General features: G+C 28.6%; 7 protein-coding genes across 12 annotated transcripts; 3 read left to right on the top strand and 4 right to left on the bottom strand.

Moving 5' to 3' along the window:
• The first annotated feature begins 2,182 nt into the window (after positions 1 to 2,182).
• On the top strand, positions 2,183 to 3,701 carry LOC118442582 (protein FRA10AC1 homolog). The gene is made up of 4 exons (XM_035868360.2): positions 2,183 to 2,458; positions 2,669 to 2,837; positions 3,016 to 3,175; positions 3,272 to 3,701. Exons 1-4 carry the CDS (start codon positions 2,298 to 2,300, stop codon positions 3,574 to 3,576), a joined length of 795 nt encoding a protein of 264 aa, XP_035724253.2. The 5' UTR covers positions 2,183 to 2,297; the 3' UTR covers positions 3,577 to 3,701.
• A 176-nt stretch (positions 3,702 to 3,877) lies between these two features.
• Positions 3,878 to 6,080, top strand: Tfb4 (transcription factor B4). 2 transcript variants are annotated; one of them, XM_035870984.2, is made up of 7 exons: positions 3,878 to 4,058; positions 4,140 to 4,636; positions 4,730 to 4,852; positions 4,942 to 5,077; positions 5,150 to 5,186; positions 5,259 to 5,346; positions 5,648 to 6,080. In XM_035870984.2, exons 1-6 carry the CDS (start codon positions 4,028 to 4,030, stop codon positions 5,332 to 5,334), a joined length of 900 nt encoding a protein of 299 aa, XP_035726877.1. In that variant the 5' UTR covers positions 3,878 to 4,027; the 3' UTR covers positions 5,335 to 5,346; positions 5,648 to 6,080. The 2 variants fall into 2 exon arrangements, with proteins under 2 accessions (XP_035726877.1, XP_035726868.1); XM_035870975.2 differs by lacking the exon at positions 5,648 to 6,080 and having other exon boundaries at positions 5,259 to 5,613.
• LOC118443646 (sideroflexin-2-like) lies at positions 5,469 to 6,980 on the bottom strand. Its single transcript, XM_035870941.2, has 6 exons — positions 6,787 to 6,980; positions 6,447 to 6,617; positions 6,165 to 6,375; positions 5,802 to 6,094; positions 5,671 to 5,718; positions 5,469 to 5,580 (listed from the first exon to the last, which is right to left on the bottom strand). The coding sequence occupies exons 1-6, from the start codon at positions 6,978 to 6,980 to the stop codon at positions 5,469 to 5,471; spliced, it is 1,029 nt and encodes a 342-aa protein (XP_035726834.2).
• LOC146873241 (uncharacterized) lies at positions 6,972 to 9,480 on the bottom strand. Of its 2 annotated transcripts, XM_085664131.1 has the most exons (3): positions 8,323 to 9,480; positions 8,030 to 8,190; positions 6,972 to 7,070 (listed from the first exon to the last, which is right to left on the bottom strand). In XM_085664131.1, exons 1-3 carry the CDS (start codon positions 8,678 to 8,680, stop codon positions 6,990 to 6,992), a joined length of 600 nt encoding a protein of 199 aa, XP_085520257.1. In that variant the 5' UTR covers positions 8,681 to 9,480; the 3' UTR covers positions 6,972 to 6,989. The 2 variants fall into 2 exon arrangements, with proteins under 2 accessions (XP_085520257.1, XP_085520254.1); XM_085664128.1 differs by lacking the exon at positions 6,972 to 7,070 and having other exon boundaries at positions 7,560 to 8,190.
• Positions 9,481 to 10,318: 838 nt separating this feature from the next.
• Ing3 (inhibitor of growth family, member 3) lies at positions 10,319 to 12,877 on the bottom strand. 2 transcript variants are annotated; one of them, XM_035870915.2, is made up of 6 exons: positions 12,735 to 12,877; positions 12,219 to 12,290; positions 11,742 to 12,101; positions 11,232 to 11,649; positions 10,945 to 11,149; positions 10,320 to 10,848 (listed from the first exon to the last, which is right to left on the bottom strand). In XM_035870915.2, exons 1-6 carry the CDS (start codon positions 12,760 to 12,762, stop codon positions 10,732 to 10,734), a joined length of 1,200 nt encoding a protein of 399 aa, XP_035726808.1. In that variant the 5' UTR covers positions 12,763 to 12,877; the 3' UTR covers positions 10,320 to 10,731. The 2 variants fall into 2 exon arrangements, with proteins under 2 accessions (XP_035726819.1, XP_035726808.1); XM_035870926.2 differs by lacking the exon at positions 12,735 to 12,877 and having other exon boundaries at positions 10,319 to 10,848; positions 12,175 to 12,290.
• LOC146873240 (anaphase-promoting complex subunit CDC26) lies at positions 12,772 to 14,416 on the top strand. 2 transcript variants are annotated; one of them, XM_085664830.1, is made up of 2 exons: positions 12,772 to 12,905; positions 13,498 to 14,416. In XM_085664830.1, the coding sequence occupies exon 2, from the start codon at positions 13,528 to 13,530 to the stop codon at positions 13,747 to 13,749; it is 222 nt and encodes a 73-aa protein (XP_085520956.1). In that variant the 5' UTR covers positions 12,772 to 12,905; positions 13,498 to 13,527; the 3' UTR covers positions 13,750 to 14,416. The 2 variants fall into 2 exon arrangements, with proteins under 2 accessions (XP_085520956.1, XP_085520955.1); XM_085664829.1 differs by lacking the exon at positions 12,772 to 12,905 and adding an exon at positions 12,970 to 13,110 and having other exon boundaries at positions 13,498 to 14,409.
• A 345-nt stretch (positions 14,417 to 14,761) lies between these two features.
• LOC118443653 (sideroflexin-2-like) lies at positions 14,762 to 20,897 on the bottom strand. Of its 2 annotated transcripts, none has more exons than XM_035870963.2 (9): positions 20,793 to 20,897; positions 19,008 to 19,205; positions 17,769 to 17,939; positions 16,883 to 17,081; positions 16,675 to 16,800; positions 16,519 to 16,585; positions 15,714 to 15,813; positions 15,573 to 15,620; positions 14,762 to 15,446 (listed from the first exon to the last, which is right to left on the bottom strand). In XM_035870963.2, the coding sequence occupies exons 2-9, from the start codon at positions 19,160 to 19,162 to the stop codon at positions 15,332 to 15,334; spliced, it is 981 nt and encodes a 326-aa protein (XP_035726856.2). In that variant the 5' UTR covers positions 19,163 to 19,205; positions 20,793 to 20,897; the 3' UTR covers positions 14,762 to 15,331. The 2 variants fall into 2 exon arrangements, with proteins under 2 accessions (XP_035726856.2, XP_085520954.1); XM_085664828.1 differs by lacking the exon at positions 20,793 to 20,897 and adding an exon at positions 20,655 to 20,745.
• Between the last annotated feature and the right edge of the window lie 639 nt (positions 20,898 to 21,536).

Below are 21,536 nucleotides of genomic sequence, written 5' to 3'. Positions count from 1 at the left end.
CGAGAAAAGAGTGAAAAAGAAATCTAGAGAGAGAGAGAGAGAGAGAGAGAGAGAGAGAGAGAGAGAGTGAGAGAGACAGACAGAAAACTCGCTGCTCTTGTCGCACGTCGGGAGATGAGAACGATGCCTTAAAGCCCGCAACCTCTCCTCCTCTCGAGACGAGATCTCTCTCTCTCTCTCTCTCTCTCTCTCTTTCTCTTCTTCTTTTCTCTTCTCCTCTCTCTCTCTTTGGTTTCCCACGAGAACAACCGCCGCCGCCACCGCCGCCGCCGCCACCGCCGCCGCCTTCTGGAATGTCGCTCTCCCCTTCTCCACCTCCACCTCCTCATTCTCCTCCTCCTCCTCCTCCTCCTTTTCTTCTTCTTCTTCTTCTTCTTCTGCTTCTTCTTCTTCTTCTGCTTCTTCTGCTTCTTCTGCTTCTTCTTCTTCTTCTTCTTCTTCTTCTTCTTCTTCTTCTTCCTCTTTCGTTTCTTCCATCCACCATCGCCACCTCCTCCCGCAGACTATCGCGCAACAGAGTGTCTCTTCTCGCATTATTTCGCTGCTTCAACCCCGACAAGACATTCTTTACTTTCTTCAATTTCTCGTGAAATTTAATACGGAATTTTTGCATTCTGCGCGATCAAGTCTCTATTTCATGTTTTCCTAGAATTATATGAATATTGAACGAACGAAGATAAAAAGAAAAGGAAATAAAGAAGTTGGAGAGAAGATACGAGGAAAACGATTGGTTGTCGGGGTAGGGGGAGAGGTAGGAGTCGGGGGAAAGGGGCGATAGGGTGGTAAGGGGAATTCGCATTAGGCGCAAATTTTCCGAACGTGCATTTTAAAGTCAAATCCGTAAAGTCGATTTCTTCCTTTTCGTAATGGCAAATTTTGTTCTTTTATTTTTCTTTTTTTTTTTTCTTTTTAACACGAACACTGATTTCGAATATTTTTTTCTTTTCTTTTTTTAATTTTCTACTTTCTTCTTCATCCATCTCTCTCTCTCTCTCTCGCTCTCTCTCTCACACACACACACACTTTCTCCCTGCCTCTCTGTCTCTCTCACTTTCTTTCTCTCCTTTTAAATTTTTCCTCAAGGTACCGATATTAACGTCATCGCAAAAAACGATCAAACCATTCATTGTTTCTTATCTACGTCCCGAACGAACAAGGCTCATTGTGTTTCACTATTTTCTCAAACTCCAGATCCAGCTTCCTATTACACGTCTGACTAATAATAATGGTGGTTTACACTTTGTTACTTTACGTTGCATCGAACTCGCTACTAGCACAAGGAAGATCTTCATGCCATAAACGTGTATCGGTATCAAGGTGTGCGTCGATCGAATCATACAACGGGTGATCCATTTTGTACTTATGATTTTCTTCGATTTCGAATTATCATTAATCGACGCTTAAAGTTCTTAATGAATTATTTCTAAAAAAAAATTAATTAATTTTCTCGTCGCTATAATTTATATCGATTTATATCGATCTTTTGTATACTTTCTTAAACAATGAGATACATTGACTTTGTGAAACCTTTCATCGTAGATAGAGATTATTTCATTCTAATATAAAATTAATTATGGCAAATATATATATATATATATATATATATAAACAATTAATTATGGCAAATATATATATATATTGTATTTAACGTTAATAATTGTCACCCGATGTATAGTATCGAGTCAGTCCAGACGTAACATGAAACCAGTCATATGAGATGACTACTTATCACGCCCAGCATCGCTACCAACGTCATTCAAGTTATTAGTTCTCATTTATTATTAAGAGCTTTGTATATTTCATTTTTTATGATAAATTCTCAAAAAAAAAAAAAAAAAAAGAAAAAAAAAAAGTTCATACGATAGCAATGATCATCGAATCAATCTATGTAATGTATGATCTTATGTCAACTAATATTATCGTACAATGATAATGTAGATTCTACATTATTCGACAGTTTTCTATTCATTAACAACAGTTTTCTACATTATCGACATACTGTCAATAATACTTTCGAATTATCTTAAATTATTTTTCCTCTAATATCCACTTCTTTTTCATATCTATTGTCGTTAATTTATCGATAACATTAGATATCAAAAGGAATTCTCTATAAGCGACATCATAATAAAAAATTCATATTCGTTGTTATATCTATTATATACTTAATGTATGATCTTAACTATCTATGGTTGTTATCGGTATAATAGTAACACAAAGTTCTTTCTCGTTGTTGTGATATATTATCATTGAAATAATTGAAAAGATGTAAAATTGACAAGGTTGCTTTTATATATATGCATATAGATATATATATATGTATCTGTGTATGCACAATTTTTTTAACAAACATGTTCCCAGCTTATGCTTATTTATCTGCTTACGACAGACATAAAAAACTTATAAATGATTACCTATTATTAAAAGGAGAAACTGTAGCATCTTTAAAACGAGACACGTATGTATATGTTCTTAAAAATGTCACCTTGATATTAATTGTTCGTATAAACATAATGCCTATTAATAATACACGTTAAGTATTATTTCGATATATAATTATGAAAAAAATTAGGAGTATTATCGGTATATAATTATAAATTAAAAAAGAGATCATAACTTTATAAACCTTAATACGAGCAGCTCTTGACGTTTCGGCCTGTGTTTCGAGGTCCCGAGATAAGAGAGATTTTGATGTTATCAAAGAAAATCATAAATTTCTGTGGGATGAGGATGACGATCAACCAAATACATGGGAAGCTCGTTTGGCCAAAAAATACTATGATAAATTGTTTAAGGAATATTGCATTTGTGACTTGATCTATTATAAATACAACAAGGTAAGCGTTATTTTTATTGTTAATACTTTATCTTATTATATAAAAAAAAAAAAAAAACACTATCTTTTTATTATAAGAAAAATATATAAAAATGTATTTCTTATTTATTGTAAGAACAAAAACAAAAAAAAAAAAAAGAAAAAATGTGCTCCTATCACTTTGGCTTTAATTTATTAAGGTTGCACTAAGATGGAGAACGGAGAAGGAAGTAATTGTAGGCAAAGGACAATTTGAATGTGGCAATAAAAAATGCGTTATAAAAGAGGATCTTCGTTCTTGGGAAGTTAATTTTGGTTATGTCGAGCATGGAGAAAAAAAGAATGCTTTAGTAAAACTGCGTAAGTTAAAAGCGATTAAACTATAAGTAATTATAATCTTATAATGTATTAATCCATTGTCGTGTAATTTAATATAATTTTATTTTGCCTAAAAAGGTTTGTGCCCAGAATGTTCAGTAAAGTTGAATTATCGATCGCAAAAGCGTGAAGTAAAAAGAAGAAAATCATTGAAACGTCTAGGATCCCATTCTGGATCCAATATTGAAAAACCAAGTACATCTGATGACACATCTGATAATACAAGAGTTAAAGAAAATGAAAATCCGTCAACTCCTGAAAATATTGACAATACTGTTGATGAAGAATCGAAATCTAATATTTGGAAAGAAAAACCTGTAGAATCAATGGAGCGATCAAGAGAAGAGGAATTTGAAGAATATCTGGCCGACTTGTTCATGTAAAAAAAAAATATTGATTGTAACGATTAATATTTTAACATTAATAATGGTATTAATAATGATAATAATAGCTTAAAAATAAACTTTTTTGTAATATTAATATCTCATTTAAGCATATATTTTAATTAAGTAAAATTGTATCATTGTATCCATAGTCTATTAAATATATTAATAATTCTAACCTTTCTAGATATTGTAATATAGTAATTATTAAAAAATAAAAGTTATCCACAAAATTATCTTCCGAATTCTCTCTTCATAGTATATTTCTTCATCTTATATTTTTAAGGTTAAGGTTATCAAATATTTGGTATTATGCTTCAGTATTCTCCAATCTGATTTGGCGATTTATGTACGTTAGAATCAAGTTAAAAGATATGGATAGAAATACGTGAAATATTATTACGTTTTTGAAAAATAATTTTTAAATATAAATAAATAATAGTATCAAAATATGTCCGGTGAAAAAACCAGTGAAAAAATTGGTGAGAATAGAACGGTTAGATAATTTTGTTTATTATTGTTTACGCGTAGAGGTTATAAACGAATGATCATTTATTTTACAGAGAAAGAAAAGAATTTATTAATTGTCGTATTAGATGTTAATCCATTACAAAGAATTGTTAAAGAAGAGACAAAAATATTGACACAATGTTTAGATTCAACAATTGTATTTGCCAATGCACACTTAATGCAAGCGTCAAACAATCAATTAGCAGTAATGGCTTGTCATGGACATGGAGCAACGTTTTTATATCCTTCTGAGAAAACCAATGATATACGTCAAATCGATGGACAATATGAAAAATTTACAGAGGTAGAACGTACTGTCAGACAACAGATACAACTGTTTGTAAATCAAATACCGTTAGATGCTTCATTGAATGGTGAAAGTCTTATTTCTGGAGCACTTTCCATGGCATTATGTTATATTTCAAGAATATCTCAGGATAAAGAAGGAGATGAGAAATTTTATTCAAGAATACTTGTGATCACCGCTAGTAATGACTCTACTATGCAATATATGAATTATATGAATATATTTTTTACTGCACAAAAGATGGTTTGTATTTTGTATATACTTTACTTCCACAAATATTAATAATAATTTGACAAAAATTATTATTAATAATTGCATCTTATTATGATTATTCAGAATGTTATACTGGATGTATGTAGCTTGGATCAAGAATTAACATTGCTACAACAAGGCTGTGATATAACTGGAGGAAATTATTTGAAAGTACCACAGTTGAATGGATTGTTGCAGTATTTATTAGTATGTTTTAATTTTTAATTAATGTTAAAATTTATAATACAAAATACTACAGTATTATAGAACAATTATTTTATTTTTTTTTTTTTTAGTGGGTCTTTTTACCAGATTCTAGTGTTAGATCAAAATTAGTATTACCACCACCGGTAGAAGTTGATTATCGTGCTGCGTGCTTTTGTCATCAAGAACTTGTAGACATTGGTTATGTATGCTCTGTTTGTTTATCAAGTAAGAAAAATTTCAATTATATAGTACATATTATTTTATGATAACATATTAAATAATATTTTGTATGTGCAGTTTTCTGTAAATTTAGTCCAATTTGTACCACGTGCCAGTAAGTATATTTATGCAATGATATGCGATAATAACCTAAGAAATTTTGTTCCTAATTATGATTCTCTTACAGTACAGTATTCAAGATGCCAGGACCAATACCAATGAAAATGAAAAAAAAGAAAAAGAATATAGATATCACACATTGATATTATTTTATGGTAATATCATAACTTTTATATTCTTATAAATATACAAATACAGTTTTTACAAATTTTTTACGCGCATTGAAAAAATTTATTATAATCAATAGTAATATATTGATGCATTATTTAATATCACATTACAATCCTTTTTTATAATAAATTCTATCTGGCTGCACTTCCTCTTTGAACTTTTCTGTTAATTCATTATATTCCGATGGAAATATCTTCATTAAATCTGGTCTCATACAACTGTATTATCATAAAAAGTATCAGAAGTAAAAAATATTATATATTTTATTGTTATGAATAATTACAGAAATATAAATAAATCATTCTTACTTGCACATTGGATATAATGCCAGTGCCGAGGGAATCATCACTAACAAGCTATTTGTGTAGCATAATATAATTAAACATATGCATATTCTATATATAAAATATAATATTCTAAAACAAAAAAAAGAACATACGAAGCAAGACATAAGCTCAGTTTGATTGGTAATAAGGCCCATGGACGACGATAATAGAAACAAGTTGTCCTTATATATTCTGCCACAATTGGTATCATAATCATTGTTGGAGCCACAGTTAATGTTCTGGTAAAAAAACATTCAGAAGCTGCTTTAATGGCAGCAACTTTTGAATTCATGAAAGGTTCTTCATGAATGACCCATACAGGAATTCCATTTATAATCTCTTTTTGTCGTATGACAGCAAAATTAATCATATTTCCAATGGTCAATCCTCCCAATGGAATAAGTCGCTATATTTAAATAATTATACCATTGACTTTCGTGCAAAAGAAAAATATAAATGATAATCCTAAAACTAACTGCAAATAATGGTCCTCTGCAATAAAACATTTGTTTTAATCCATAAACAACCATGCTGCTAGCCGCAGCGCTACATAAAAAGGTTTCCTCTGCTACGATATTATTTTTAGTTTCATCTAACTCATTGGTTGTTATACTTCTATTTGTATAATTGACGATAGTAGTAAATGCCTGATTAATTACTTGCAACCCTAATAGAGCAACCGTAGATCTAAAGACAAAATATATTAGAACTTAAATCTCATTTGAAATAAATGTTTACAATTAATATTTGTTTATTACTTGTAAAACGTCATCATTGCCATGAGTAAAATGGCATTACCAGGAAATTGAAATGACATTCTACCAATAAGATTCATCAATTCATTGTTATCAGGATGGAAGGAACTGTCGTAAAGTTTCTTCGCATAAATGATATCTTCTTTTTTCAAATCTTCTGGTTCATTTCCCAACCTAGAATCTAGCTCGCTTTATATCTCATAATACATTTTATGCAATAGATACATCTCAGAGAATATATAATATATTATAAGTATACAAAATATATATATATATATATATGTATGTATTTCATAAGAAATCAAATCAATGATCATTGTCATTATTCGTCTTTCATACTTACGTATAATCATTACAAAGTTTTTTAGCTTGATATAATTTTTCTTTTGGCACAAAAATAGTTCGGAAGTCGCTAATGAAAGCCATTTGTTTCCATCTACCGATATAAGTATTCTGATCCCATAATGCTTCGTCAACGTTTATTCGTTCGTCCAATTCATTTTTCGAATCGTTCGAATTTTGATCCTTGTCCGACATTTCAATTAATTAATTTTTGTTGCTTAAAATTTGCGATATCGTACGTGCCTCATCTATCGTATTAATATTAATTCCTCTCCAAAAATTTAACTTAAAAAAAAAATCATTTAAAAAGACTTGATTGTGAGATAATATTAACTTTATTCGATCCACATTCTTATTTATTTATTTATTTATTTCTCTCTGCTTTTTTTTTTTTTTTTTTCATTAATCTATATTCATGTATAAAAATATCTTTTGCCTTTCAATATATCAATTTAAAAATATGAAAGGTTAATTCGCAACAATTCGAAAACTCGATATTAATATTCGAAGACAATGTCAGATTAGTGTAATTTTTATTAACAATTCCATACATTGTAGATTCGTATAAAAATTTCATATAAAAAGAAAATAATTTGAAGAAAGGCGAACAGCAATATTTAAAACAAAAATTTATTTTGTCTTATCGATATTGTAAAAAAGAAAATATATATATATATATATATTTTCTTTTATATATATATATTTTTTTTCTTTTATATATATATATATATATATATATATATATATATATAAAAGTTTCAATCTTTCTAAGAGCATATATCGCGATAATCAAAATTGTTAGTGAAATTCTACGCATGCGCGGTCTATCGTGGACTCAATTTAATTGGTCCGAGATTTATGGCTGCTCTAATTGGCCAGCCAGTGCCCACGTGACATTGCTCGGTACGATACATCGAAGGAGTCTTATAAACATCATTCCGGGACAATTTGAAAACAGTTGGAAATTTTGTGACAGTGTGCCAAGGTATTAAATTTGTTAATACATAATCATAATGCGCGTTGTACGTGGTCGTATATGCTTTATAAGGTATTACGTTTAATCTTTTCCGATAAATCAAAGGAGGATTATTAGTACAACGTGGAAAGTGTAAAGGACCTTTCGTAGGAATAGTTTTTGGAAGGAAATGATGACATTTAGAACGTTTTTCAATATTTTTCTCAACGACATTACTTCTTTTTTCATTTGATATAAAATTGATATGTGTCATATGAGTGGTGCTTACCAATGGATCTAAATGTTTATAAAAGCTAAGTTCGTTCGTAGGAATTGTAGGAAATTCATGTTTGCCTGTGTTTACTATTGGACAAGTTGCATCATCCGCAGGACTGGTCTGAGATAATGACAATGACTCGAATGGAATTTTTCTTCTTACGTAAGTCGACCCTATAATATTTTTCGTACCGATATAAAAAGAAAAAAAAAAAAAAAGAAAAAAAAGAAAGAAAGAAAAAAGAAACAAAAAAATATTAGGCTAATATCAATGACAGATACGTTCAAAAATGATTCACGACTAACCGCTGGTCGTTGAATGGGTTAATGGTCGTACTGGATCTTTGATAAATTTCTCACATAAATTCTTCAACGTTGGTCTCGCTGCTACTGACGATTTTCGATAAGTTTCAGATCGGTCTTCGATAAATTTCAATTTGTAATCTTTATTGTAAGATGACACATAATGCTCGAAAGGTGCCACTACATTTATTGATTTAGCATTTAAATCAGTTTTAAATCGTAAATCATATTGTTGCTGTTTTTGTAACGACCACGGACTTTGATATTGATAATAATATGAACGTTCATAGGATGTTTGAAAGCGATCACATGGTTTTTTCGCGCCAAGACGTACAAAACGTTTTCGCTGACAGATAGGCATAATTTTAAAAGGAAACTTATTTTTTTAGATGTAATTTTATATATAATAAAAAAAAAAAAAAGAGAGAAATAAGTAAAAAGTAAAAAGAACAGAGGAAAAAGAAAAATTAATAGACAATCTCTCTTTTAACATATATACAGATCAGAAATAATATTCACGTCTCTAAACAAATAATATTAAGAGGGGAAACAAAACAACGTTTCTTCTTATGAAATGAAAAAATAGAAAGACGATTTTCTATCACTAATGAAGAAATTGATAAAAGGATAAAAATTAACGGAGAGAATAATATTTGAAAAACAGCTAACGAATAATGAATTGGAGTATTTCTGCATCGTTCATTTTATTTTATACACGAAGTCGCTACAGTTTTTCATTTTGAAATTAGTAGTCCCAGTAATAATTATTTCTTTTTTCTTCCTTTCTTTCCCCCTCTATTCTCCCTTTCATCATTGCATCTTATATGAAATATATATATATACTTTTATACATATATATATAAAAGTATATATATATATACATATACTTTTTTTTTCTTTTAAAAGCGTAAAACACTTAGAATTTTTTATTAGCCTCGCTCGTTCATTCAATCATTCATTCATTCATTCATTCATTCTTCCGAATCGTTTACATTTTATTAAGCATGTCCAAACTAATAATTATATGTCAAACCAGATTAAATTTTATTCAAGGACGTAACGCAAAAAGTAGATACGTCGATTTTCGAGAAAATTAATTTCGTGTCCCTGTTATTATTATTATTATTATTATTATTATTATTATCATTATTATCATTATTATCATTATTATTATTAATTATTATTAATTATTATTATTAATTATTATTATTATTATTATTATTATTATTATTATTATTATTATTATTATTATTATTATTATTATTATTATTATTATTATTATTATTATTATTATTATTATTATTATTATTATTATTATTATTATTATTATTATTATTATTATTATTATTATTATTATTATTATTATTATTATTATTATTATTATTATTATTATTATTATTATTATTATTATTATTATTAATCATTATTATTATTATTATTATTAATCATTATTATTATTATTATTATTAATATTAATATTAATATTATTATTATTATTATTATTATTATTATTATTATTATTATTATTATTATTATTATTATTATTATTATTATTATTATTATTATTATTATTGTTATTATTATTATTATTATTATTATTATTATTATTATTATTATTATTATTATTATTATTATTATCATTATTATTATTATTATTATTATTATCATTATTATTATTATTATTATTATTATCAGTCCCATGGATCGTATATTTAGTCAAGAGGAAAAAACTTTATTTTCCAATTTGAATTTATAGAAACTAGTTAAAAGTGGTCGTAGTGTAGGATGATGCGAAAAGTTAGGAAAATTATTTTAGACAATTATAATAATAATGATGATAATAATTATAATGATAGTAATGATGATAATAATAATAATAATAATAATAATAATAATAGTAATAATAATAATAATAATAATAATAAAATTAATAGTAATAATAATAATGATAATAATAATAATGATAGTAATAATAGTAATAATAATAATAATAATAATAATAATAATAATAATAATAATAATAATAATAATAGTAATAGTAATAATAAGATAGTTTGGAAATTTAATAATAGAATTCAACAGAGAATTTAATTACTATTCGCATCACCTCACTCGACATCTTCCGTTCTCCTACAAAACGCAGTAAAAAAAAAAAGTCCAGCGAGAAAGATCAAATGTGTCACTAAACTTCTTTTTCTTGGTCGGCCTTCTGCTTGACTAAACAGAAACTCAAAGCTTAAATATGCAAGACCAAGCCCGAATATAAGGTAATGACTTAAATTTTAACGCATTTAAAAAGTCATATAAAATGAAAATTAACTGATTCCTAACTAAGTTGGTACCCGATAAACAGTGCCTAAGAGGTAGTAGTAGCAATCCATTCTTGTAGTTTATCCACTAATTATAGTGAAATTAATTTTTTCGACCTCCTCGTCTCTTCATAGAAGATGTACATTGAGGACAGTACCACTTCCCTTTTGGTGGGGCGGTAATACCTACACACGGGTAGTGGAACCATTCGAAAGGGCACTGAAAAAAAAAAAAAAAAAAAAAAAAAAGATAATGATCAATCGTCAGTATTAAAGAGATTGTAAAAATGATTTATGAATAATAAGAGTATCTTACGTCTGAATTATCGCAAGCAACCATATCTCCATAGGATACTTGATTGCATATACAATATCTTGGTTCATTGGGATCATACGTCCAATCTGGATTATCCGAGTCTGTGACCGTCGTCGTCGTTGTCGTCGTTACAACTGGTGGTGATACAGGTTGCTGAACCGTGGCAGCGATGACGCTTGAGCTTGGAATGGCAGCATTTACTTTCCTATATTATGACACCATGTTAATGGTACTGTACCATTAAATTAAAATAACTTTTTATTGTACGACAATGAAAAGTTGCATACTTTTTATGCTTTTTAGTTGTTTCTTGAATAGCTGCGATAGCAGTCTGAGCTGCTCCAGCTAATTCTCTACTAAATTCGGCAGCGTGAACGCCACCGGTATTAATGGCCTCGTAACTAGCTTTTAAACTGGCTGTCCGCCTGCCTTGTTGCATTTGTTGCGTTGCAGCTATAGCTTGAGAAGCAGCTGCCGCTATGGCATTACCACCAGCACCTATATGGCCAAGATTATAGCTCACAGGGCCAACCGAATTCACGATAGCGGATGGGGTTGATGGTACGCTTGTAGGTGCTATTATTGGTCCGGAATTAGTTGATGTTGGCCGGGACTCAGGAAGACTTGGAGGAATTTTTTCTATCGCTAATCGTTTCTCTATAGAAGTAGAAGACGTATTGGAATCTCTCCTTTTCTCTGATCGAGCTGCGAAATATTAATTATCATTTTATATTCGAAAAGTTAAAGATTTGTAAAAATGTTGTCGGACATGTAAGTAGTACCTATGTCTAACTTACAATGGCCATGATTGTCTCGCGATCTACTAGGCGTGAAACTATAATGATTTTCTTTTTGACTACTATTCGTAGAGGGTTGATCTAACTCCAAAGATCTTTTTTCTAATATTTCTGTAATTCCCTTATTATCTGCCTCTAGTTCCATTTTAAATTTGTGCAATTCTTGATCTAACCTTCTTAAATATCTGTCTACTAAGTCATACATTTGATTGGCTAAATGTACTTTTTCATCCGCATCTTCTAAAGTTTTATAATATTCTCTTCTAATAGCTTCGTATTCCGCTTCTTTTTCGTTAGGCTTCATTTTTTTGGCATTTGAAAAGAATGTCTTAACTTTTTTCTCTAAACTATCCATAGAATCTGTAAATAATGAAAAATGGTATAAAGCAGCCTTAGTCTAAGAGCATACGTTAAGATTTTTTTCTATACATACAAATTTATATAAACAGGCATGAGAGCATCGTATAGAATACATACTTTGTACACCTAAATCCATTTCTCTCATTTCAGTGAACCGGTCCCTTAATTCTTGTGGGAGATGCTCAATCACTGAAAAAATGAATGTATAAGGTCAACATAACCAAACAAAATAACATTGCAATTGTCACGTTTTAAAAACGACGATAAATAGATAATTGTATAATAGATAATAAGACGTGATTGCAGATTTGTCAGAAATGTTTATAATATTATTAGAATGTTTGAAAAAGCTTTTAAAAGGAATAACTATTATACTAATCGTTTGACAAATATCTCCTTAACCTAAAAATTGTTAAACATTCTGCAAGAAACATTGTCATTTCACGTTGAAAGTTCATAACTTGAAAAGTTAAACTATCATTCGTGATTGTTTCGTTGGAAGGTACAACATCAAAATAAAAATCTATTTATGAAATAAATTTTCAATGTTTCCAATGAGAGGGTGTATTCGGAAAGGTTAGTAACTTTTCTCATGAAGCTGGCTAAAGCAGAGCACGCCTTGTTTTTACGTACTTTCGACATAATCTTCCAAGTAAAGCATCCTCTCGTACCGGCGTTACGCTGTCCGCTGTCCGATTTATAGTAATTAATAATTTACAATAGGAGAGTGCTCGCCGCCGTAGAGGAATTAACGAAAATTGTAGCACTCGATCGGAAGCGTGTTTACGGCGGTCAGAAGCCTCGGTATACCCGCATATTCTTTTAACGATCAAAAGCGATACGAATTTTCGAACTGATTCAAATCTGACGTCCTACGAAAAAAATATCATACGGTCGGAAAATAAGGGAATCAATTATCGGTGCATCCTAATCGGTCCAGCATAATTTCAAATTAATACTGGCCAGTTCTCTGTTCCGGTATTGTCCGCCATCTTATGTGTCTTCTCAGGTCCGTATATAGACAAATTCGTTTGGTGATCGGAGCACCCTCATTGACTCGGAATAAAATTTTTCTTTGAATTTTTGTACAAAATAATACGATCATAATCGTCTTTAACATTGCATGAAATATTTAATCTTTTTTATTTAACATTGTTGAATTAAATAAGACAAATAATACATAGATAAAAAAGAGAAGAAAAAAAAAAGAATACTCCTACGACATATTCACAGCGAATTACGTGGACGTTTCATTTGATTTTATTTCGGCGAACAAGGATGTCCATTGGCTAATGATAAAAACGTCCAATAATTTTATTCCATTAATCAATATGATAGTGTAGAAATCCTACATTAAAATTTCAAATTAAACATAATCGTAATCACGTTTTGACAGATTACTTTTAAAATCAATCGTATTGATAAAATGATCCGACGAAATCCAACAAAAATTGAATTGCGATTGGACGATCTGCAAGAGTACGAAGTTATGAAGAAGGCACACGAAGCAAAGAAGGAAGCTGAAAGACAACAAAACTTTAATCCTCCTTCCTGGAGTGGGAAAGTTCCACAAACTGAAATTCACGAACGTATTGGATACATGCCACAACAAAATCAACAACCTAGACACTCGAGGCCTAACATATGAATGATATAAACATTTTAGTTTATTCATTCTTGAAAAAAAAAATAAAATAATAATAATAAATAAATAAATAAAACTATATATATATATAGATATAAGACAAATGAAGGATGTAATAAATTCAAAAGAAAAATTTCATTGTCGACACAATTTCTTTTGTAATATTTACTGACAATGAAACTTCTTACTAAAATATACATGGCAGCATAATTTTTTTTGTATGTTTTTTTTTTTTCTTCATATGTTTTCTATTCGATATTTTAAACATCAGTCAACTTCTTCTCGTACGACATTAAAATTAATTTAGTTTGTTTTAGTTTACTTTAGCTGTCGTCTTCTATGATGTGGTTTTTCTCATTTGAAATACATTAATAAAGTAACAATTGAGCCATTCACAAACCAAAGCGATCAATCCCATTTTTAGAATTTTCTTATATTTGACTACCAAAGCCATTGATTGATATGTGTTTCTTTTCATTTTTATATATAAAATAATAAATTTCCTTGATAATAATGATCAGTGCCACTAAATAACACAAGTTTTTTCATTAACAACAGTTCATTAATAAATAATTAACTATCACTTCATTATCAATTATTATTTAATAAAAAATTGAATTATTCCTTTTTACTAATTGACATTAATTTTATCATACATCTGCAAAATAAAATCAAATTAATAATTATGAAATATTTTTAAATTAATAATAATTTTATGTTATATTTGAATATATATTTTATATGAAATTTTAAAAAACAATATATACATATACATATACAATATACATATATATATACATATATATATATTTTTTTTCTTTAGTTTTTGTTTCATGGAATTAAACACTTTGGCGAATGAATAGCTCAAAAGATAAATATTATTACCTGAGATATTAAAGCCAAGGAAAAAATATGTTACATTGTCGATAATCGTCTAAAGGTTATGATCGAGCGCTTATTTATTGCTAACTAAACTTTTTAATTTTTTGTTTGTTTCTCTCTCTCTCTCTCTCTCTCCCTCTCTCTCTCTCTCTCTCTCTCTCTCTCTCTCTCTCTCTCTCTCTCTCTCTCTCTCTCTCTCTCTCTCTCTCTGCCTCCATTAAGCATTAATATAAAAGAGAAAAACAATATCTTCCTATAGCAGAAAGCACCAGTTTACATATTGTCAACGTTTATTGCTTGATCCGTCCTACAAGACGATTGCTTTTTAACGAGAATATTTATATGTAATATCTGGAAACATGTCGAAGAAACATTTTACATGTAAATCAATCTATGCGATGCGTGTATATAAACGTATAGACGATTAGAAAAAAGTAAATAAATAAAAAAAAAGAAAGAGTTTCGATGTACAACAAATAGCACCGTTATATCTAAAAGTAACATCATCATCATTATCAATCATAATCATAATCATCATCATAATCATCCTCATAATCATCACTACTACCGTTTTCAATTCAATGTGAATTTCAAAATTTCAAATCATGTGACCAAACGTAATTCTAACGAGTTTCTAATGAGAAACTCAAACGATGGTATATACATAATTTTTATTCGTCTCTGGAGCAAACCTTTGAGCTTATTATAATCCCTTGTTGAAATATAAATGCATTGGTATATCCTTTCCTTCGCAATTCTTCAATAAAAGTTCATAACTTTCGGGCTCCCATCGTTGCAAAGTACTGACTGCGATTGAACTGAGAAAAAACAATATATTGATACGAAAATACATCAACGATGATACTTCTTTGTTTTATAACAATCGAGGATTTTTTTTCTTTTTTTTTTTCCCCGCTTTTCTTTTATTATCTAAGTAAACTTACCAGTTTTGTGGAAACAACGCACAAGCAGTCGGTACCATGAACGTCAAGCTAAAAAAATTATCAGTGATCGTGCAAACATTTTCTTCGTTTCGTAGGATTATCAATGAAGTTACAATGAAATGTAAAATGGTAATCACTTACAAGCATCCAACCATCATAACTTGTATTGGTGCATGAAAGATTTTAATTCTTTGCATCCATTCGTATTTCTCTAACCTTTCCATTATAGGTGGGAGAATCACTGAAATGATATATGTTCTATTATATTTTATATATATATATAAAGTAAGTTATAAACATTTTTTTATTTATAATAGATTTTAAGAAGATTTGAAATTGTAACAATATTTCATTATAAAAATTATTAAAAATAATTTCCATTCAAATTAATACATGCCTTTCATCGACGTCACTAGGATTGTCGATGTGACGGCATGTTGCTTGATTTAAATAAAAAATGTTTATAACTTGGAAAAGTTTACGGTTTCATGTTTATATAACTTTTTTCCATTCTTACAGTGAATAGAATATGTTTTATCTTAAAGTTTGGATTGTAAAGATGTATTTCTGAAATGCCCTCTATATATGAATTGTTCATTTGTCAAATTGATTAAATCAACTAAACAAAATATAGAGACATTCGATAAAGTTATATGCATTGTACATTATTTATTATTCAACGACAACAAAACATTTTTATTATTTAGTCGTATTAAGTTTAATTATTATGGGAATTTATTTTAAATATAAAAAATTAAGCATTAGATGCTTTGACATTTAAAATTTAGAAAAATTCTAAATATAAAATTAATCATTTTGATTTGTGAATGGTTCATATATAAGTTATATTATATAGCTTATGTTGTTATAATATATATACATATATATATATATAAAATGTATATGTTATTCATGTAATGATTTTTTTCTTCATAGTCATACTTACACATGCCAGGTGCACACATAATGATTCTCGAGATAACGACTTGACTGATGCCTTTCACAGCAGCTATCTTCGAGATTAATTAAATTTAAATTAGAAATATCTATTTTATTCTTCATATAAGAAAAATGAAAAAAAAGGTATATAAATATTTCTTACTTTCGATTTACTAAGCTTTTGGCCATTCTCGTCGGTAACTTCGATTCCATTTAGTATCTCATTTTGTCTCATTAATGGTATATTTGCACAATTAGCAGCAGCTACCGCAGCGAACGGCACATACCTCTGTGATGATTAACGGATTATTAATCGATATCATTAAATATAACGTGTTAATAATAAATAACGATTAATTCGATTAACTAACTGCCATCAAAGGATTTGCCCTTTTCTCCCAAAAAGATTTACATCCTATTGCTGTTATCATTGCTGCTGCTGTAGCACTAACATAAGCCGCACCCAATTGATTTGTGGTCACTGGACTATTTGCATTTCTATTGGTATAGTTGACGAGCGCGTTAAATGACTGATTGACCCATTGCCAAAAAACTACTGCCGTGGTTGTTCTGTAATAATAATGATTTAATTGTTTTAATAATTATTCGAATATGTTGACAAAAATTTATTCAAAAAAAAAAAAAAATAAAAGAAAAAAAGAAAAGAATAAAAGAAACAAACAATTTTGTAATAATACTTATATTTTATTTTATATCTATATGAATGGTTATTTTTGAAAGTGAAAGTGATAAATTTATTTTTATTTAATTTTAATATTATAAATAAAAAAAGTAAAAAAGAATAATTTCTGTCATTTATCTATTTAGAATAATTGTATAATAATATTCGTTTCGTTCCATAGTTGTTATTTTTTTATATTATATAAATCTTGTATCATTTATATTTAATATTATAAAATGATAAAATGACAACTCGCAATATATTTTTCATAATCTTTTTTTTCTTTTTTTTTTCTTTTGAAGGGATGGAGGGTGGGAGGGGAGGAGGGATAATTTTCTATTGAACCTTTTGATTTAATTTAATGTAATATAAAAAAAAAATTTGAAAGGATAATTAAATTTTCTTCAAGATTGTTGATCATAGCATTATCAAAAAATGTCATTACTAAATAAAATCAAAAATATACGTATATAAGCGTTCAATGTCAAATACATTTCCGACGTAAACGAACAAGTAAAAAAATTTGAAATAATATAGAACAAATGTGTCAATGATAAAGTGTCAATGTTATTTACTTGTAGAATTGAAGCATGGCACCGGTCACAGCCATACCACCTGGCACCTGGAAGGACATTCTACCAAAGACATTTTGTAGATCGCCAGTGTCCGGATGAAAGGCCGACTCGTAGAGCTTCTTAGCATAGATGATTTCTTTTCTGGTGGTACCAGCTGGCTCATTTCCAAGTCTGCAAAACAATCGTACGATGATGACAATCCGATGATCCTTCGAAAATATTTGAACAATTTCGAGGGAAAAAAAAAAAAAAGAAAAAAAAGAGAACAAGAAAAAAAGAAGGAAAGAAAAGGTTAGAGACTACAAATTAATCTCGTGATTCGTATTCATTGCATGTTTTTTTTTTTTTTCTTTTTTTTTTCTCCAAAGAATTCTCGAATTAACTTCATTGAATATTTTGAAAATGAAAAGAAGATTAGATTACTATATCTTCTTATTCGTTCAAAGAGATTAAACAAAAAAAAATAAAAAAGCACTTATTAACGAAAACACATGTTCTTTTTAACAATGGCCTTGAAGACAAATGTCCTTCTCATTTATTTTTAAATTAGTTTTAAAAATGCAAAGTTACGTCAAGCATAGCATAATAAACGTTGTACATGCATTTACATATATATATATATATATATACATAGGTCGATCTTTATAATTATAAATAGAAGATAAAAATTGATCTTGGAGTAAAAGATAGACGATTTTTCTCAAAGAATTATGTTACGAGATTTTTCGAGATAATCGCATTAAAGCGTACGAATAAAGAGCTATAAACACACATACACACACACACACACACACACACACAAACACGCGCGCGGGCAAGCGCTCGCATGTCATGTATATCTATGTATGTATGTGTGTATATATCTATATAATATATATAAATTATAGTATTACTATATTATTATTTTACTTATTAATATAGTAATATTACTATAGTATTACTATATTAATAAAGTATATTACAATAATATTATTATACTATATAGTACTCTATTAATGTAGTCTAGTAATATTACATGTATATATATATATATGTATGTATAATATTACATATATATAATATATGTATATGTATATATTTATATATTTATTCATTTGTTTAAAACATGTATCTATGTATACATACATAAAATATAGATATAGATGTTCATATATTTCTAAAAAATTTCAATCGATATTATTATTTATTAAAACATAAAAGAAATCGTTCGAATTTCAAATGAACATATCTCCTACTTGCCTGTAATCTTCGCATAATTTCTTAGCGGCAATCAATTCTTGTTCAGGAAGGATGCAAGTTCGAAAATCCGTAACCCAGGCAAAATGTTTCCATCTACCTGCGAAGGTACTCAGATCCCAAAGTGGCTTATCCAAAGCCAATCTCTCGTTCGTCATTATGCTCTTTCTCCTTCTTTTCTTTTTTTTTTTTTTTTTATATCTGAAAAATTCACATCAAAAACGAACCTACTTTCAACCGGAGTCTAAATTCCTTTAATTATTTTAATAACAGAAATGAAAACAAAATGATCGAGTATTGAAATAATTTAAATGGATATTTCGTAACAATATGAACATATGTACAAACACATATTTAATCATTTTCGAACCAACGTTAATTTGATGTTATTGAAGATACGACTAATTCAAAAAAAAGGAAATTATATATATATATATATATATATATATATATATATATATATATATAGAGAGAGAGAGAGAGAGAGAGAGAGAGAGAGAGAGAGAGTAGGCACCGAGAATATATCACTTGATTAACATAATTAAAATATTCGATAAAATTCTAAACGAATCGGATATGGTGTCACAATCATATTTCAACGAAATATAAGTCCATGTTTTTGAGAGATCATTTTAAAGAAAAACATCAAATGTTATCGTTAGATATTTAAATGCAAGGTCAGAAGATATTGAGAAATAATGTGCATTAGCATTATATCAAGTTGAATGATTGGTATAACTATAAATTTCTAAATATAAAGAAAATGAAAAGAAAAATAAAATAAAATAAAAATAAAAAGAAAGAACTTAACGAAACCCAGGCTAATTTAAACTTTATATACACGTGCTATCTTTCTCATACACACGTACATACATACATACATACATACATACATACATACATACATACATACATACATACACACATACATACATACAGAGATATATATATATACATAAAATTATATAAATAACAGGTAATCAAAAAAGAATTTCGATCGATTGTTTATCAATCGATTAAAGCACGTGAATCATTCGGTATTGCTCGAGTAGGTTCGGTGTCCGATCGTGCATGATCGTGTCACGAGACAGCCGGGCCCTAACTTCGATCGGCCGAATCCTGGCATTTTTCCCATACGAAATTATTGGCAATAAGCAATAATAGATATATGCACAACGCTACGTTTACAAAATTTCTATTGATACAATCGCATGATCTCACGTATAATACACGTCGTTGAAATATTTTTTTATAAAAGTCCACTCCCTAAAGCAACGATGACGACAACAATGACGAAGAAGAAGAAAAAGAGACGAGAACGTGAGGACAACGAAATAATACCCTCGAAAAATATCGTTCATATCGTATTCTATTTTACATGAAAGAGAAAACAGATACGTCATGATAGGACACAATAGATAAGTACGAGCTCACATTTAACATTTGAATTTTTATTAACGTTAAACGAATGTTATTATCCTTGCCTCTTTCATTCTTTTTCTGTTTTCATTTTCTCTCTTTTTTTTTTTTTTTTTTTTTTTTTTTTTTTTTTTTTTTTTTTTTTGAATTATACAAAGAGGTAAACGACACAGTGATCATCGGTCTTCAATGATATCTTTCCAAACCGTGAAAATGATTGGTAGATCTTACGCGAAAATGTATTAATGGTCACTGTTAAATTGTTCACACACAAGACTACTCGTATATTATGCAATAAGTCAGAGATTATATAAAACGGATGAATATATTAAATTTTTTTTTCTTTTATCTCTACACGAGTGAGCTTACCCGTTGAACGCGTACCACCTCCCTGGAGCTTCTGTGGCTCCTGCTGTCTAACGTCAACGCGAGAGCGCGCTCAACTGGCATCACCCCAATGATGCCCTCGCTACTTGATACGTACCTGACACCACCACCATCTTTCTTCTTTATACCCCACCCTTTCTATCGTCTTCTTCTTCTTCTTCATCTATCGCAGTTCTAACATATCTGGTCGTTATTACGATCAGGAAATTATTCGATTTTTTGTTTCATTTATTTATTTTTTTTTCTCTTTTATTTTTTTTTTTCTTTTTATCCTTTTTGAAATTTATGAGTCGTGCGAATAGATCGTAATTATAGTTCTTACCGCGTTACATAATATTCATAGAGATAACAATTTCCAGATAAGAAATCATATCTGCTGTAATCATTAATTAATAATACATATTTGGAATTTATCATGTAACGTTGATCCATTGATGTAGATAAAACCTAATTATTCATTGACAAGATAAAATTTAATAATAATTTTCGAAACTTTTCAACATTTTTGAAAATAATATCAATAAATCAATATTTTTTATTAAAAATTATATATGTCATATATATAAACCCAGTTATTATTGACTAACCCAACATTATATTACTGTTATTATAACAGTATTGTTTATTTTAATGTTGTTATATTATTGTTTGATTTAGATATAAAATATATTGCTTATTGACCAATTTAATATATACATACCATAAATATATACAATATGCATATAT

Source organism: Vespa mandarinia, chromosome 2 (genome assembly GCF_050613455.1).
Source record: "Vespa mandarinia isolate Hongniang chromosome 2, ASM5061345v1, whole genome shotgun sequence".
NCBI classification, from domain to species: domain Eukaryota; kingdom Metazoa; phylum Arthropoda; class Insecta; order Hymenoptera; family Vespidae; genus Vespa; species Vespa mandarinia.
This window is presented reverse-complemented; position numbering and strand designations above follow the sequence as displayed.

Bases quoted from the DNA above. Each gene is read 5' to 3' on its own strand.
- Tfb4 (XM_035870984.2), top strand. From the start codon at position 4,028: ATGTCCGGTGAAAAAACCAGTGAAAAAATTG. The intron at 4,637-4,729 runs GTTTGTATTTTG...ATGATTATTCAG, and splicing joins TTTTTACTGCACAAAAGATG to AATGTTATACTGGATGTATG. The intron at 4,853-4,941 runs GTATGTTTTAAT...TTTTTTTTTTAG, and splicing joins GATTGTTGCAGTATTTATTA to TGGGTCTTTTTACCAGATTC.
- LOC118443646 (XM_035870941.2), bottom strand. From the start codon at position 6,980: ATGTCGGACAAGGATCAAAATTCGAACGATTCGAAAAATGAATTGGAC. The intron at 6,376-6,446 runs GTAATAAACAAA...TTTTGTCTTTAG, and splicing joins GCAATGATGACGTTTTACAA to ATCTACGGTTGCTCTATTAG. The intron at 6,095-6,164 runs GTTAGTTTTAGG...ATTTAAATATAG, and splicing joins GCAGAGGACCATTATTTGCA to CGACTTATTCCATTGGGAGG.
- LOC118443653 (XM_035870963.2), bottom strand. From the start codon at position 19,162: ATGACGAACGAGAGATTGGCTTTGGATAAGCCACTTTGGGATCTGAGT. The intron at 16,586-16,674 runs GTAAGAAATATT...TTAATCTCGAAG, and splicing joins AAAAGCTTAGTAAATCGAAA to ATAGCTGCTGTGAAAGGCAT. The intron at 15,621-15,713 runs GTAAGTGATTAC...TAATTTTTTTAG, and splicing joins GTTATGATGGTTGGATGCTT to CTTGACGTTCATGGTACCGA.
- LOC118442582 (XM_035868360.2), top strand. From the start codon at position 2,298: ATGCATATAGATATATATATATGTATCTGTGTATGCACAATTTTTTTA. The intron at 2,459-2,668 runs GTATGTATATGT...CTGTGTTTCGAG, and splicing joins GCATCTTTAAAACGAGACAC to GTCCCGAGATAAGAGAGATT. The intron at 3,176-3,271 runs GTAAGTTAAAAG...TTGCCTAAAAAG, and splicing joins GAATGCTTTAGTAAAACTGC to GTTTGTGCCCAGAATGTTCA.
- LOC146873240 (XM_085664830.1), top strand. From the start codon at position 13,528: ATGATCCGACGAAATCCAACAAAAATTGAATTGCGATTGGACGATCTG.
- Ing3 (XM_035870915.2), bottom strand. From the start codon at position 12,762: ATGCTTTACTTGGAAGATTATGTCGAAA. The intron at 12,102-12,218 runs GTATGTATTCTA...CATTATTTACAG, and splicing joins AATGGATTTAGGTGTACAAA to ATTCTATGGATAGTTTAGAG. The intron at 11,650-11,741 runs GTAAGTTAGACA...AATATTTCGCAG, and splicing joins GCGAGACAATCATGGCCATT to CTCGATCAGAGAAAAGGAGA.
- LOC146873241 (XM_085664128.1), bottom strand. From the start codon at position 8,680: ATGCCTATCTGTCAGCGAAAACGTTTTGTACGTCTTGGCGCGAAAAAA. The intron at 8,191-8,322 runs GTTAGTCGTGAA...AAAATATTATAG, and splicing joins AACCCATTCAACGACCAGCG to GGTCGACTTACGTAAGAAGA.